The following is an 18,186-nucleotide window of genomic DNA, read 5'->3' as shown; positions in this document are numbered from 1 at the left end:
GCTTCGGCGGGGCTATTCTTGTAAGCGGTGAATGCTTCCAGTGCAGCCGGTGGCGCACTCCAATGGCGTTTCCCTTTTACTTCATTGTGCAAGAGACTGGTCAGGGGAGCTTGTTTACCTGCGGTGGTTGGCAAAAATTAAATAAAAATATAACAAGCCGAGAAATAGTCGCAGCTGCTTGGCGTTCTCCGGTTGCGAATACTTTCGTATCGTCTCGACTTTTTCCGGTAATGGCTCAGCGCCGTTGCTCCTAAGTCGGTATCCCAGGAACTGCACCTCTGATTTTCCGAATACACACTTAGCCTGGTTGATAACGACTCCATGGTGCTGTAGACGGCCGAAGAGAATTTTAGGTGGTCGTAGTGTCCTTCTTCGGTTGCGGATGCCGCTATGATATCGTCAATGTATGCGTAGCAGAAGCCTAATCCACGCAATAAATTGTCGATAAACTGTTGAAAAGTTGCGGCGGCCGAAATCCAAACGTCATATATTTGAAGTCGAATAATCCAAAAGGCGTGGTTATCGCAGTTTTTGGTATATCGGTCTGGCATAGTTCGAGAATTTAGACCATGGTAGTCTCCGCAGGGTCTCCAACAATTGTCCTTTTTAGGTACCATGTGCAATGGCGACGACGATGGACTTTTTGACGGACGTGCGATGCAGAACTCCAACATAGCCTCGAATTTTTTTTTTGCTGTCATCAGTCTTACAGGGTCTAGACATCTGGGGCGGTAGAAAACAGGGAGTCCGGCGGTGGTGGTAATGAGGCGAACTACCTGATGTTTCGTAAGACTCGGAAATTACTGCAGTAATTGGTGAAATGTAGAATTTCCGCTTACTGTTTTTACACTCTACTACTGCCGTTTCGGAGATCGATCAATAAGCCAAAGTGAAACAGAAAATCGGCTCCAATTATAGGCTTCGAAACGTCTGCTGTTACGAACGACCATGGGAAATTGCGTCGTAGACCTAGATTCAAGTTGATGTTGATAGTCCCGTAAGTAGCAATTGGTGTCCCTTTGGCCGCTGATAGCTCATACTCTGACTTCTTGCACGTACTATATACTAACGAATGTGGATACACGCATAACTCGGCTCCTGTGTCAACTAGGAAACGTACACGAGAAGTGATGTCTCTGACGAATAGGCGGCGTGGTGATGTTCTTGGGTCGCATGCCGCATGCAACCTGTCGTTCTGTTTCCCACCTGATTTTTGGAACAGGGAAGTCTGCATTTTCTGACCTAGGGTCCAAACTTCCAGTGGTACCAACACATACCGTTTTCGGGGTATTCTCTATGTCTAGAATGAGAACGGGATTTCGGCCTCCCTGATCTGTACGGGGATCTTTTCTAATTGTTTCTATTTATTGGCGTAATGCGGTTATTTGCTCCTTCACTAGTTGTTGGATAGTCAGTTGGAATTTTACCTCTTGCGTAATACCTGATGTCTGGAGAATTCTTTCGAATTCGCCGACAAAGTAAAATCTCAGAATGGTTCGCTCACTTGTGGACGACACCATTTTCGGAACTTGAATTTCTGCCGGAAACCGATCTTGCGCTGTTTGCTGTTGCCATTCTTGCCTACGACGCTCGAATTCTTGCCGTTCTTGTTCAAGTTTTTGATGCTGTTCTTCTATAAGCTTGGGCTTCTATTTGCTGCACAACTTCATTGTCGGCACGTGTATTAATCTTCTGCTCTTTTGCAGCTTTCTGCAGCTGCTTTTTCGATAGCCGGGCCCATTTCTCTCTCATATCGCTTGAATAAAGTATCAGATATTTGCGGTATATTGAGACTGGCTAAATTTTTATTCAGGATTAAAATCAGGCTCAGAAGCATTTCTTTTTCTATATTTTCTAAGCTCAAAACTTGTCTGCACTTATAACATTTTAAATTTCTTCCAAGTATTGCATACTCCACAATACGCCGTCCTTGTAGGCTAGGATTCGTGTGTTTATTTGTATTTTTTTCTTCTGATTTGGATTTATTTGTTTTTTGCTTTTTACTTGTCAGCAACAAAAGATAATTTTTTAGCTATATTTTTTCTTCAATAAATTTCCCTTTATGCCGTAATTGCTTGGACATTTTCAAAATTTAATATATTATTCATATAATCACACAGCACAATGCCAAAAGCATATAAACAGAGGTATATATAAGCTAAGAGGAACATTGCCAGATCACCGTGAGTAAAAATATGTGATTGTATGTGTGAGCGTTTCTGTGCCAAAGCTGTCAATAGGAACTGCTGTGACTATCCTATACTATGCTGGAACTACCTCAAAGAGGAACGGGGGAACTTTATAGGAAATATTCCCCTCTTTCGCAATGTTAAATGAGCAAAAGGGTCTAAAAAGTCTTACATTATGCTATACCAAACGTTTGAACATGGCTAACATTCACTTACAAACAAATTAAGAACGAAATAATGTTTATCTGTATTATCTCGATCTAGTTTAAAATGAATAGCAAATAGTTACTTATAGACTTTGTCCTTTATGTGTTTTGTCATGTTTATGTCTAGAGTCGGGACGAGTTTTCGAATGTGATGTCTTGGGTTTTTTACGAACTACTAGTTAAATATTGACCGCCAAACGATAAAGTTGAAACATTCGTGACCACCAAACAAATTAGAAACGATTACAATTTTATTTTTTAAATCAATATCTTGATTTGGTTGGTTAACATCACACGGGTCAGGCACCCGTTCACGAATAATATTTTCTGTTATGTTACCGCGGAATGCTCGTTTTACGTGCTATAAAATAGATATGAAATATGGCCTTTTTCAGCCATTCCAATCGGGGGCAACGAAATTAGTCATTGAGCGCATGCGCAGAAGTTTATGGACATGCGTAGAAATCAGTTATTTGATGATTAAAGCCATAAAAATGGTTCGCGAGAAGAAAATGGACACTCTAAAAGCAGCAAATTTTCTCAAAGTACAGAGAACGACATTGCAACGCTTAAGCCTGACAACGGAGCCTAGTTTTGAAAAAGCGGGTGCCACGACATAAAGTAGAAAAACAACGTTGGGGACACAATTGGAAAACGTTTTAATAGAATGTATTTTAATGTTGGAAAGCAAATTTCATGGATTGACAAGGACTGATCTTCGCAGAATGGCATACATGTTGGCAGTACATAATAATTTGCAAAATCCGTCTGGTGAATCTGGCATAGCAGGAAAAACATGGTTAAGGCTATTTTTGAAACGTCATAAAGATAAACTGTCAATTAAGAGGTCTACGGGAACAGCGCCGGATTAGCCACGAAGCAAGAGTCGCAAATGCTGCTGGCTCCGCGCATTTGGGGACCCCGCGCATCAACGTTTTATGACCAAAAAAAATATTATTTATATACATATTAGATTTAGTCACAACTCACAATTACTAAGAAGAAAATATTTGCATCAAAATGTTTAACTATAATTTTATTTTTCTGCTGGTCATACCAAAAATCATGTTTCGTACCTCACTACACGCAAGTTGGCAATACTGCTAAACAAAATGGGGAATTTCCTAATATTTTCTCCGTGCTAGTCGTAATAACCCGACCGATTTGAAAAGGGTTACATTGACTACCAATCTATAAGGAATGATTGATATTTACATTTGGATGATAATAATAGTGCTTTCGATATGAACCATTCTTGAGAAAAATTTCATAATTGTGTTGAGTATTGTTTTATTACATAATATAGCGGTGCAACTGATTCTTTTAATTATTCAGTTATCTCTTAAAATATACTAAATAGAACAGTGTTCTTACGTAGTCAAGAAGAGAAAAGTATTCAACGATAATAACTGGGCATAAGGTAAGATATTTTTAAGTTATAATAAGAAATTATTATTACTTTTCACTCTGAGTAGTTGCTGGGTTTATCTGATAGATCTGACCGTAGCCAGCCTTATAAAGTAACAATTAATTGTGATTTTTTTAATTATCTGGTTGGATGTCCGTGACTCCATTCTCATGGAAAGTGACGAAAGTGTTTATTATGTAATTTCTTAAGAAGGGATATACAAACTTATGATACTTATACTGTGTACGGGTGGGTCAGGTCGTAGATTTGATTTTTATCAGACTCACAAAGACAGTAAGCGCCATTTCGGTTTTTGCTAATACATTTACTTCGTAGTAGGTAAAATTACTTTCATATTATTATTGAAATATTGGCGTATTCACATGCATACTACTGAAAATAGGTTAAAAATACAACGTCTTTTTGTGATTATTTTTTATCGAAGAAATTTTATGATTTTATTCAGAACAGTTTTTTAAATATGTTTTTATATCTAGAATATTTTGTAATATGTACCTACCTAAATATTTTTTAGAGTTTATGTGGTTTGTTAAATACGGTCGAATTTTTCTCGTGAAATAAATGAAGCTGCAATACTGTCTGCTGCGTCAAGTTCGATTTTGATTATTCTAAACATTAATTTTAAAAATTGATTAATCGCATGTAATATGAACAGCAGATCAAGAGATACGGGCCGACACTACGCTTCAGGAAGTGCAAAGCATTAGGCAAAAGATGAAAAGGAAAAAAATAACGAAGCTGTTATATCGAAAATCCGCAAGCGTTCAAACTAAGCCTGTTGAATCTACAGAAATTGAAACTGAAACTACAGAAATTATACATGTTACCGATGGATCTACAACTATAAAAGATATAACTATACTGTATGTCAAGAGACACCAATTTCTTCCATAGCAGAACTTAATATCACTGCAAGTACTCTCGACTTACAGCCGTCATGTTCAAGTCAAAATGCAGTCGAAAGCATGTTATTACACGATTGTAATATCACAGCATTTGCAACCCGAAATCAAGGATTGCAAAAGGAAGCAGCGAAGTGCAACATATGTATACATAGTGATTTTATGTCTTCAAAGAAAATGTATGAAAAAGAAAATAAGCCACGCTTCTGCCAAAAGTCGTTTTTTACCTGTAAACATAAACTGACGAATCAATCTCACGTCAGAGATTGGCTGTGTTATTTGGAAAGCAACTGACGACTATTCTGTTTTGTTTGCAAATTGACTGATTCATCACGGTTTACGAAAGATGTATTAGATGACTGGAAGAATGCGCACAATTTTTTGTCAAGACATGAAGGAAGCAGTTAGCATACACAAGTTGTAATTTCACAGTTACACTTAAAAAACAAGAAAGCGCGTGTTGATAGTTAAGTCTGAGGAAATATATTGGCGGCTACTTTTAAAATGCATTATTGGAGTTGTAAAGTTTTTAGCAGAATGAGGACTTGCTTTTGGTTCACCCCATAATGACAATTATTTAGGTTTATTACAACTAATCGCCAAATTAGATGATTTTATGGCACAACATATTCAAAGTCATGCCAATAAAGGAAAGGGGCATACGTCATGTTTATCGAAAAGAACATGTGAGGAGTTTATTTGTCTAACAGCATCAAGCGTGCTGCATCAAATTATTTGTGAAATTAAGAGCTGCAAATACTACTGTGTCATTTGATTCTACTCCAGATATATCCCATGTAGATCAACTTACCCTAATAGCTATGTTCTAACATCTGGACTGGTAGAAAGATTTGTTAAGTTTTTGGACATGGAAGGCCATACTGATGAACAACTCGCTCGTGGGCAAAGCTATGACAACGCCAGCTATATGAGTGGTAAATACAGCGGCGTACAAGCACGTATTAAGCAAATAAGTAAGTATGCATAATGCAGCAGATTGCAGATAGAATACTAGAACGTTTGCAAGCGGCTAATGTTGCGCTGCAATAGGATGATTAAGACCTTAACACTGGGTACGCTCTTTATGAATCATTACATGAATACTTTCAAGCAATGCGATCTACATTTTCATCAGCAAGAAACTTCTATATGCAGGAAGTAAAATACGACAATTATAGCGGATCATCTACGCCAGACGACTTTGTTGAAAATCAAACACCTAGACAACGGTATAAAATTCAGGTGTTTATTGTCTCCATTGATAACGTACTCACTGGTTTAGGTAAACGTATGAACAGTTATTATAAAATTGCTGGCATTTTCGGAATATTCCGAGAGCTAAAATCTCTTCCACCAGAAGAAATTTTGAAAAAATCTGCAACCACAGTAAGTGCTTACGCAGATGATTTGGAAGTGAGTCTGGGCGACGAATTAGTGAAGTTCGCTGCAATGCTCAATTCTGATGTGGCTAGTATTATTGACAGCAGGAATCATGAGGCTCTGAAAATGCAGGTTTACAAGCTGTTGATAAATAATTCTTTACAATCTTCTTTCCCGAACGTTGAAATTGTTTTGCGCCTTTATTTGTCTCTCATGATCACCAACTGCAGTGGTGAACGATCCTTCTCAACATTAAAACGAGTTAAAAATGAATCGAGGAACACGATGAGCCAACAAGCACCTCACTTTAATGAATATTATTTATAAATTAAATCAAGAAAAGTTTGTTTGTAACAGTTTTGTTTTATTTAATACCATAAACTCGATAAGTACCTAACCTAAAACAGTCTAAGGGCCTCTTGATAGAATTTGCTGCAGGCCCCGCGCTGGCTTAATCCGGCACTGTACGGGAACGTCATTTGCAAGAGCTTTCGGCTTTAATAAAGAAAACGTGGACAATTTTTTTCAACTTCTGAAAGAGATGTACGAGAAAAATAACTATTCACCAGATCGTGTCTACAACGTTGATGAAACCGGCCTGACAGTTGTCCGAAGTAAAATTCCAGAAGTATACACACACCCAACACCAGACTCAAGAGTTTTATTGATATTAAAAGGACACTTTAGCCACACCCGAAACATTGATGTACTAGACTTGGCTAGAGAGAATAATGTTCATATTGTATCTCTACCACCTTACACAACCCAGAAACCATTGGACAAGGCGATTATGGGGACATTGAAAGTGATACAAAAAAGTGCTACACAAGATCATTTATCATTGAGGAAGAATGTTATAAATAGTTAAAAAAAAATACATGAACCCACGACCTAAAAATACAGAAACCAACACATTTTTTTATATTCTACAGTTTAGGTAAATGTACAAAATAACCAATTGGAATAAACAAAATATCTGAAACTGCAAGAAATATTGCCTGTTATCTCAATCTACCAAACTCAAATAGCTACACAAGAAGTATTTTTTAATTATTATATTGTAGTTTGTGATATGTTATTTCACTCGCAAATAAGTGAAACAGAAGAAACCGAATAATACGTTGAGAATGCAATGAAGAAGCAATAAACATATTTAAAAGTTTATCATGCACAATTCTTAAAATAAAATTCACAGGTCTCGTATTTATATAAAATACTAGACGCAGCTGCGGAAATTTTATATATTGTCCGAAAAGTGGTCTTTGTTAAATAGTTTGAGCCTATTATTTGTTTCGCCGTTTATGATTAGTGGGTAAAAAAAATAATAGTTTCAAACTTTATCTCTTGAATTCTATAACCTCATGACATCATAACTCTTTATCCCCGTGATCAAATTACCAAAACAATAGTGCTTAATTCCCCACTATGAAACTGTCTGTGACGTACATTTCACAACATTAAAGATACCTTCTCGTGGTGTACATTGGGTGATGCTAATACTAACGGTCCTGCAAATGTTATACAAGGTTATACATAGGGTTGTACATTGGAAATCACGAAGATATTCTGTTCTAATTTTGTGAAATCTACGTCACGAATTCTTAGAGATTGAGCGATCCTGTCTCAGTGTTTTGATTACGGGGATATAGGGTTGTGGGAACACTCGGTATAGCAAGAAACAATTCTAATGTGTATCAATTAAGCGTCTTCATTTGTGCTGACTTAGATAGGTCGCGACACAGTGCGACTAACTAGATCAAAGGCAGTTACACACACAAATGTAAATTGCTGAAATGTTCTTTGTCACTTAAACCAATAAATAGTTTTGTATAAATAGCGTATAAATAGTTAAATAAATCAGTCTAACACCAGGCTCACTTTAATTTGGATGCTGCAATAGTGTCACGTCATCGGATGCTGTGATATTGTTCAACTCATCAATGATGCAGAAATGTGTCCAACGCTATTATGAAATCGGTTCTTCTCAGAAGCACAACTTTTGTTAGTCGCACTTCCAAACGACTACAGTGGTGACCCCGACCAAGAACATATATTAAATAACCACAGTGGTGACCCCGATAAAAAACCTATGCACAGTACTGAACAACAGTGGTGACCACAACCGGAACCGTTACATGAACTGCTGTTAACGTAGGAAGGAACGTCGCTATCTCGCCCGCTTACAACAGGCCGCCCAACTTCAAGCTTCAACCCCAATTCCTGCGTCTAGTGGACCTTCACAACAGGACGAATACCACCAGCATTAACAGCTTCTACGTGAGTTGATCAACTTATTAGAAAAAAACATACTCACCTTTACTGGGCGTGCCATCCGAACCTGCATTGCAATAACAACAACTCATCTGCCATCACTCCATTTCTCCTATGGGTTCCTCTCTGTCAAAGGAAGAGATTTTTATTGCACAATCAGCCGCTGGTAATGCAACTGCCTCGCCTCTGGACCGGAGCGATTGCCTCCTCTTTGTAATAATCACGTTACAAAACATCAGCCTACATTAGACTGCCTACCGTGAGTACTGGCATCATCTACATCAACATATAAACAAAAAGGTTGCCCAGGTCAGCCGTAACGAGGAAATTTAACCATGTCACGTCCGCAAAATGCCCAACCTACCCCTTCCATCGACCGTCTAGCTGTGAAACTGCCCCATTTCGTGCCATCCGACCCCGAACTTTGGTTTCGTATGGTGGAACGAAGGTTTGAGGCCTCCGGAGTAACATCTGAATCGACAAGATTCGGGTATGTATCGAGCAATTTGGATTTGAGGTACGCAGCCGAAGTGCGTGGCATTATCATAAACCCACCGGCGACTGAACCATACGCCACCATCAAAGCAGCACTCATTCGTCGGTTGGGCACCTCACAAGAATTAAGGACCAAACAATTACTGGGGCAGGAAGAAATTGGTGACAGAAAACCATCACAATTTCTGCGTCACCTTCAAAACCTGACTGGAAATTCAACTCCAGAGAATCTATTACGCACAATCTGGTCAGGTCGGCTTCTTCAAAATCTACAGACGGTCATAGCAACCATGAAGGACAAGCAGTTGGATGAAGTTGCCGAAATCGCCGACTATATCATGAAAGCAACTTAAGCACAGTCCATGATAGCAACCACGGCCACACCTACTCCTCAGCACGATGCCATCCAACAGCTGACCAATAAGGTGCAAGCACTCCAGATGGATCTACATCATACAAGAAGACATATGGCGAGAGGTTCGAGGACAAGATCTCGATCTCATTCAAGAGGCAGTTCTTCACAAAGACGATCCAACAGTAGCAACAGGTGCAATGACCTTTGCTTCTACCACGGCAGATTCCAAGACAAAGCACGGAAATGCATTGCTCCGTGCAGGAAGTCATCGGGAAACCTACAGGGAGCTCACTAATGGCGACAAGTGAGCTCCGCACAACGCAACGTCGCCTATTTGTAACGGTCAGAGCCACAAACCAAAAATTTCTGGTCGACACCGGTGCTGATATCTGCGTGTATCCCAAGTCACTAATATCTGGGCCACGTCGGAAATCCACGTTCACGCTACAAGTAACAAACTGCACCAGCATACCGACCTATGGTACTATTATTCTGTCGCTCAACTTAGGCCTACAAAGATGTTTCCCATGGCGTTTCATCATAGCCGACGTTACCAAACCAATTATCGGCGCAGATTTCCTTACGCACTACCAAGTGCTGGTAGATTTAAGCAACCAACGACTCCTGAATCGACTGACACACCTCACTACCACTGGTCAGCTAATCAACTGCAGACAACCTTCCGTCACTTTCGTTACAGAAACGAAAACGACCACTTCACAATACCACGAGATACTTCAGGATTTTCCGTCATTAACTCGACCCAACGGCCAGATCACCTTTTCGAAACATGCAACAAGCCATTATATCACCACTACCCCCGGTCCACCTGTAGCATGCAAACCACGACGTTTGGCCCCTGGGCATCGCCACTGCACATGGTCCCAAAGAAAGACGATGATTGGCGCCCATGCGGAGACTACCGTGCTCTCAATGCGAGAACAATCCCGGACAGATATCCTGTACGCAACATCGACGATTTCACGCATGCACTGGCAAACAAGAAGATTTTCTCCACGATCGACTTGGTTAGAGATTATAATCAAATTACAGTCGCAAAAGAAGACATCCCAAAGACAGCTATTACAACACCTTTTGGATTGTTCGAGTTTCCTCACATGAATTTTGGTTTACGCAACGCCAGTCAAACATTTCAACGTTTTATTGACGGTGTTACACGGCCTTGACTTCTGTTTTGCTTACATCGATGACATACTGGTCGCATTAGAAAGTCCTGAACACCACAAACAGCATTTACACACGTTATTTACTCGTCTACATTCATACGGAATACTGCTTAACCAAGCAAAATGCAACTTTGGTAAACAAGAAGTCTCTTTTCTAGGTTATTCTGTCTCGGCAAATCGAATACGCCCTTTACCCGACAGAGCAACAGCAATCTCCAATTTCCCCTAGCCTACTACCGCAAGACAATTGCGACGATTTCTGGGTATGCTCAATTTTTAAAGAAAGTTCCTGCCTAACGCTGCCCGCACTCATTCTGCTCTGAATGAACTTTTACTGGGGAAAATCAAAGGAAATGCACCACTACAATGGAATCTCACAGCCAACGAGGCATTCAATTCAAGTAAGGAGCAACTGGCGCAGACTACTCTCCTGCACCATCCACAACCAGATGCTACCCTAGCAATTTTCTGTGACGCATCCGACCATCACTTGGGCGCTGCATTACAACAATTGCACAATGGAACCTGGAAACCCCTTGCATTCTTCTCCTCCAAGCTATCGAACGCTGAAGTCAAATACAGCGCTTTCGACAGAGAACTTCTCGCGATTTGTCGCACGATTAAGCATTTCCGTCATTTTTTCGAAGCCCGTGACTTCATTATTTTTACCGATCACAAGCCCCTTACCTTTGCTTTCCGTCAGAACCCTGACAAATGCTCTCCCAGACAGTTACGGCACCTCAATTTCATTAGCCAGTTCTCTACGAACATCCAGCATATTTCTGGGAAAGATAACATTATCGCAGACGCACTCTCACGGATTTCTGAGTTATCAACACATATTGACTACGAAGCCCTTTCCACTGCGCAGGAATCCGATAAGGAACTACAACATTATCTTAACTCAGACCAATCGTTACATCTCAAACGCATTCACATTCCCGGTTCAAATAAAGCCATTTTCTGCGACATCTCTACTGGTACGGCAAGACCTTTTTTAACTTCAACATTTCGTTTCGCAGCTTTCAAACAATTACATTCCCTGACGTATCCTGGAATCCGTGCTTCCATTAAACTTGTGACCCAGCGATTTATTTGGCCATCTGCTAATAAAGATTGCGCCAAGAGGGCACGCGAATGTCTCTCTTGTCAAATGGCAAAAATTACCCGTCACGTTTTTCCACCCTTGGGCGAATTCGGACTACCATCAGAAAAGTTCGACCACGTCCACATGGACATAGTTGTGATGCCGCCCTCAGAAGGATACCGTTACTGTATCACGTGTGTAGACAGATTCACACGTTGGCCTGAAGCTTATCCAATGACAGACCAAAAAGCCAAAACAGTCGCACGAACAATTTATGAAGGCTGGATCTGTCGTTACGGCACACCCCTAAGAATCACCACGGACCAAAGTAGACAGTTTGAGTCCCAGCTTTTCAAAGAGCTTTCGCATCTAACAAACTCGAAGCATATACACACAACGGCATACCACCCCGCAGTTAATGGCATGGTTGAGAGATTACACCGTTCTTCTGGGAATTCGTGCAGCCTGGAAGGAACATCTCAAGAGTACAGCAGCCGAAATATTATATGGTAAACCACTTCGTCTACCAGGCGAATTTCTGGAACCGGACGCCCGTCAATCGCACACCACCACCCAGACATATGTTCAGCAGCTTCGAGATCACTTCAGACTTCTACGACCTGTAGCTAGAAGCAGGCATGGTGGACACATAACTTTCATTTATGGAGATCTACGAACGGCCGAATATGTTCCAATTCGACGGGATGGTCCAAAGAAACCACTACAATTCTCATACGATGGGCCATACAAAGTAATCAAACGAGGCGAACACTCTTTCATAGTTCAACTTCCTAACACAAGCAAATCTATATCAGTGCAAAGACTGAAACCAGCATACATCATGAAAGAAGAACAGCACTTCCAACCGATACTCACAACGAGGAAAATGGACGATCGACCAGCCCATACTACAACCCGGTCCGGTCGTCGAGTATATTTCCCTAGCTATATCTGAGCAAACTGATAAACATCGTTCCTCACTGGAAGGGGGGTCCTGTGGGAACACTCGGTATANATAACAAATTCTATTATGCAATGCGATAAGTTTATTTTCTTGTGGACCTATAATTATTGCAAAATATGAATGTGTATAAGCGTTAACAAAAAAATGTACATCAAATAAGTAGGGGATAAAAGGGGTATGGGAACCCATTACATGATAATATTAAAAAAAAAACAAAGACTTCTTTCCTGCTCTTATGGGTATAACATTTCAAATATCTGATATGCCATGATTTTGAGCGTTCCTAATAATCATTAAAAGCTCCATTTCGGCTGACGTTTATAGACGTCAGCACCCACAGCCTCGGTCACATTTTTATAACCATCGGCCCGCAATAATTCCACGAGTTCCTGCTTAATTTTTGTTACCACCGTTGGTCCTTCGTATACCAGAGACGTGTAAATTTGCACTGCTTTAGCGCCCGCTCTTATTTTATCGTAAGCGTCTTTACCATTATAGATACCCCCAACACCTACATAGGGCAATTTAAATTATAATAACTACTTGAAAATTAAAACAAAAGAAATTAAAAAAAAAGATGATTAATATTTCATTGCAGTTGCTTTTCTTTGAACAAAAAAAAAAACAATACTCCGAACGCGTTAAAAAAAGCAAAAGGATACAATGAAAAAAAAAAAACCAGTATTGAAATGGGAGATCATACAGCGTTCGGCTCGAGTGGCAACTCATATGCAGTCTGAAAAATCTGTTCCTTCCCTCGATACACATAATGTACTATTGTGTATGCGTTTTGTTTAAAATAATGGAATATTAAATAAAATCATTAATTGTCTTGGAATGTAATTACATTAAGTGAAATGTAAATACACAGAGGAATTTTTGTGGAAAAACTTTTTAATTTACATTTTTTTGCAGTGTTATTTGTTATCGCAATGTTGTTCATCAATATTTGTTTCTTCTTCCAAATACAAACATAAATTTTATCAAAATGTTTGTTTTAAATATAAAAATCTAACCTATATTTTATTTAAGAATACCGCACGTTTACTTGGAGTGCTTGGATGCGGGGTCATTCCATTGTGACGGGTGGGACATTTTGACTCCTTTTACAACACTTCTTGATTTATTTCTACCTAACTGCCATATTTTTAGTATTAAATATAATATTATCATAAAGCTAAATATTATATTTATAGTTCAGCATTGAAAGGAGTAATAAAATGCCACTTTTTTTATTAAAAATTAATGGTATTAGAAGTGTGACGGGTGGGACATCATATTGCTTAAACTTAATATAACTTAAACAAAACATTTAATTAAATTTTATTTAACCAAACAAGTAATCAATCAGGTTTTTTTTTAATTTGTAAGACAAATACTATTATTTTTGCACCACAATATCAACCGCTTGTGCACATTGGTAGTATACTCTATCACCAACGGTTTTCATGATCGGTTCAGGTAGAATTTCCAAAATTTGACTTGTATTAATGTATGAAACGTCATCCTCATTCATTCAAAAGGTTTCGCCAGTTTTATTTGCACATTCTAGAAACATGACCTTTATTTCATTGTCGTCGTCAACTGTACTTTGGGAAACAGCAAGGTATTTATATTCTTTTGACTTATTTCTCGCAGTCATTTCTAATTTGACCAAAAGGTAAGTGCCAATCTTGATAGTGTCTCCATGAGTGCCGGAATTGTCATTAGACATAGTGGAAGGACTTGGTCCTGGTGCTGGGTCTATATTATCCGCATCCACTGTCTTAGAGTTAGTTTCTTCGTTTTTACCCTTGCTAACATTAGCATCATCAGTGCCAGACCTGTCATTATCCATAGTGGAAAAACTTGATCTTAGTGCTGGGTTTATTTCATCCTTATCCAAGCCGTCGAGTTAGTTCCTTCATTTTCACTCTCGCTATAAACATCAGCATAATTGAGCTTTCCTTCTTGCAACAATAATGCTTTTTTTTCTAAAAAAAAATGGCTGTGAGAGCATAACCAAGGCACTTATCACTTAATGCTCGGAAGTGGTGCTGCTTTTGAACATACGGAATTGGCTGGATCATCTTCCATCTGTTACCAAGTTTTTCCTTGATGTTGTTTATGTCGTCTATTGCAATAAAGAAAATCTTCATACCTTTAACTTTTGATTTCAAATATTGGTAGAAATCCCAGCTGTTTTGAATTATTGCTCTTCTTGTTATTATTGCAGAACAAAGCATTCTTATTGCTGAACCTCCCACCCCGTCCATTGCACCCTTTCCATGGCTAGTCGCAAAGAAATTCCATTCCACCTCCACTCCCCAATCTTCCTGTGACCAGCAAAGATTTGACAGTGTATACCTATTTTTAAATTGCGCAGCACAACCATCAGAGAAGATGTAAACCTTCCTTAAACCAGAGTATTCGGTTTTTAAGTCCTCAATCATTCGTCTCAAAAATGTGACCAGTGTGCATTCTGAATTTCATCCTGTGGTAAAATTGCAAAATTTTCGGCAAAGTCTACTTGCAGGACAACTTCTTCATTGGAGGTTTGCGCCTTTTGGGTCTCAAATAGGGCAGACTGCTGATTTTTTATAAAAACGTGGGATTTAAATTTTTGTGTCTGATCCTGTAACTCTCTTATCAATTCTTTTGTTGTTCCAGATACAGTAGTCTGTTGCAGTCTGTTCATTTCTGATTTGGCCCACTGTTTCCATGTTACTATGGTGTTTTCATCAAACTTCTGGGGCACCATATTATACACATTAAAACATTTTTCACACGTACTGGTCATGCATTCCTCATTCGCCAAATTGCAACAAATTTCATGCAACAATTCCGTTGGTTTGTGAGGAAATTCTAGAAAAACTTTATGAACAGCCTCTACAAGATAATCGTAGTTTGCGTGGTGCATGCAGACGCAAACGTTATGTGGAATTTCCTACATGGGACGGACATGTATAGGCCTCATTTCATAAAAAGTGCTTTTAACCATTTTTATGTTTCGGTTATTTTCTTTAAAAATGGCGTAAGCTTCAGCTACTGACATGACCATATGCTTTTTAGTCACATGATTACGAGTTCCTGAACTGTCTTTGACGGATATGGTATCTTTCCGTCCAGGGGCATATCGAATAATGTCATCTCTTTCATAGAAAATTTGTGCTGCCCTCCTTTCTTCTTCGGAGATGACCTCTCTCTTTTTTTTTTTGACACTCCTCTAGCAAATTGGATAGCTTAGGTATCAGGTCTTTTGCTAACTGCATAACAACTGCTTGTTGTTTCATAGGACTTTCTGGCAAATACTTTTTCGTTTTATTTATAGCCTTACGTAGTGTTCGCAAACACTTGTATGAACCTAAAGGTGACGATGACACGGGAATTGGGGAATTAGTCTTCTCTTTTCCCTAGCTTTCCTTTTTCTAATTCTTTCCTTTTCTTGCTGAAGTTGTTTGGCTACTTCATCTTTATTCACCCGTTCTTTCATTTTTTCTCTTCTTTTGGCGTCTCGCGCCCTTTCTTTCGTTAAAAATTCTTGCAATTTTTCTGCGTTTCCCTTTAGTTTTTCCCTAGACCTTCGTTTTCTTTCTGCTGCATTCCTGGTTCTAAAAAGCAACACCACCACCAAAATAAGCAATAAAACACCTATAATTAGCTTAGTAAAGCCCAGTTACGAATAAATCAAGTTATATCAATGCTTTCAATCTTATAAACTCAGATTTTTCAAATATACAATATTGTCCCACCCGTCACTGTGACGGGTGGGACACACTTTGCAAAGCGAACATAGTAATTTGTATTTACAAATGCAACACCCTAATAAGCTAAAATAGTTGCCCTTAACCTAATTATTACTTCCACATAGCCAGAAAACAAGAGGTTAAATACTTTTAGGTTAGAATAAGAAACATATTGTTTTGCTGTGATGGGTGGGACATGAGTTAAGCATGTTGTAGAAGCCAAATAAATCTTAACTATAAAACTCGATTTATAATTACTCACCACTAACTTAAACTGCGTAAAATATACTTTCTTTAACACTTAAAACTTCCCCGCGCAACGTTAAGCAATGGCGCCAAACAGTGCAGCCAGCTTAGAGAAAAACTATACTACTATTAGTCTATGGTACTATAGGCACGTTCACAAACGATTAAAATGCAGAAAAAGACAAAAATTCGAATCAAACCTATTGATTTCTAAAAATATGATTCGTGAACTTTCCTCTAGATATGGATTTCAGTATAAAGCAGCTTATTTATTTTTTACACCAACGGTGTCTGTTTCGCTGGAATTACCCTGCGTCCACGTGCGCTTATAACATTGGTCATCAAAGAATATACCTACTTATTCAGTCTTGTATTTGCTTCTTAATGCATATTTCGCAGGAAGTATTTTTTAATTATCATATTGTAGTTTGTGATGTATTATTTCACTCGTAAATGAGTGAAACTGAAGAAATCGAATAAGGTTTAAAATTATCATGCACAATTCATAAAATAAAATTCACAGGTCTCGTATTTTGCGCAAGTATCATAGGCATATTGAAAATACTAAACACAGCTGCTATATTACTGCTCAAAATGTCAAAACGATAAAACTGATCATAAGAAAGAACGATTTTGTCGAAGAAAAAAAGGCTCGTCATGTTTACACAGCCACACTAAATGCAAATCCATCTGAAGGTCTGAATATGTATAGAGTAATTGTGCTAGTAGTCAGCCTTTTAATTTTTTAATTTTAAATGTGTATTGAAAATACNTAAATTAGTCTAACACCAGGCTCGCTATTATTAGATACTGCAACAGTATCAACTCCTGAATACCGCAAGGGTATCAATCATCTGATGCTGTACTAGTGCTACCTCTCATCATAGACACAGCAATGTGTCCAACGCTTTTATAAATCGGTTCTTCTCAGAACTTTGCTAGTCACATCTCTCATCTCATACGACAGAGTGTGGCTACACAGACAATGTTTTAATGAATTTGAATATGGAGAACAAAAAATAACTTAACTTCATACGAAGAAAATGCGTTCCTTGTTTACTTTAATGAAATTTCGAAGAAACAAAAACCAAGTTCGTTATGGAACAGATGGTCAGTGATAAAATCCGTACTGCAATCGAACTACAATATAAATATAAATTAAAAAAAGCAAAAGGATACAATGAAAAAAAAAAAACCAGTATTGAAATGGGAGATCATACAGCGTTCGGCTCGAGTGGCAACTCATATGCAGTCTGAAAAATCTGTTCCTTCCCTCGATACACATAATGTACTATTGTGTATGCGTTTTGTTTAAAATAATGGAATATTAAATAAAATCATTAATTGTCTTGGAATGTAATTACATTAAGTGAAATGTAAATACACAGAGGAATTTTTGTGGAAAAACTTTTTAATTTACATTTTTTTGCAGTGTTATTTGTTATCGCAATGTTGTTCATCAATATTTGTTTCTTCTTCCAAATACAAACATAAATTTTATCAAAATGTTTGTTTTAAATATAAAAATCTAACCTATATTTTATTTAAGAATACCGCACGTTTACTTGGAGTGCTTGGATGCGGGGTCATTCCATTGTGACGGGTGGGACATTTTGACTCCTTTTACAACACTTCTTGATTTATTTCTACCTAACTGCCATATTTTTAGTATTAAATATAATATTATCATAAAGCTAAATATTATATTTATAGTTCAGCATTGAAAGGAGTAATAAAATGCCACTTTTTT

At 38.4% G+C, this 18,186-nt stretch overlaps 1 protein-coding gene across 1 annotated transcript; it reads left to right on the top strand.

Annotated features, from left to right (window-relative positions):
- The first annotated feature begins 8,712 nt into the window (after window positions 1-8,712).
- On the top strand, window positions 8,713-9,225 carry LOC108738667. The gene has a single exon (XM_018472189.1). The coding sequence runs from the start codon at window positions 8,713-8,715 to the stop codon at window positions 9,223-9,225; it is 513 nt and encodes a 170-aa protein (XP_018327691.1).
- The last annotated feature ends 8,961 nt before the right edge of the window (window positions 9,226-18,186 follow it).

This window comes from Agrilus planipennis, unplaced genomic scaffold (assembly GCF_000699045.2).
Source record: "Agrilus planipennis isolate EAB-ADULT unplaced genomic scaffold, Apla_2.0 scaffold202, whole genome shotgun sequence".
NCBI classification, from domain to species: Eukaryota; Metazoa; Arthropoda; class Insecta; order Coleoptera; family Buprestidae; genus Agrilus; species Agrilus planipennis.
This window is presented reverse-complemented; position numbering and strand designations above follow the sequence as displayed.

What these genes read in the sequence shown, in the direction of transcription:
- LOC108738667 (XM_018472189.1), top strand. Translation starts at nt 8,713, where the DNA reads ATGTCACGTCCGCAAAATGCCCAACCTACCCCTTCCATCGACCGTCTA.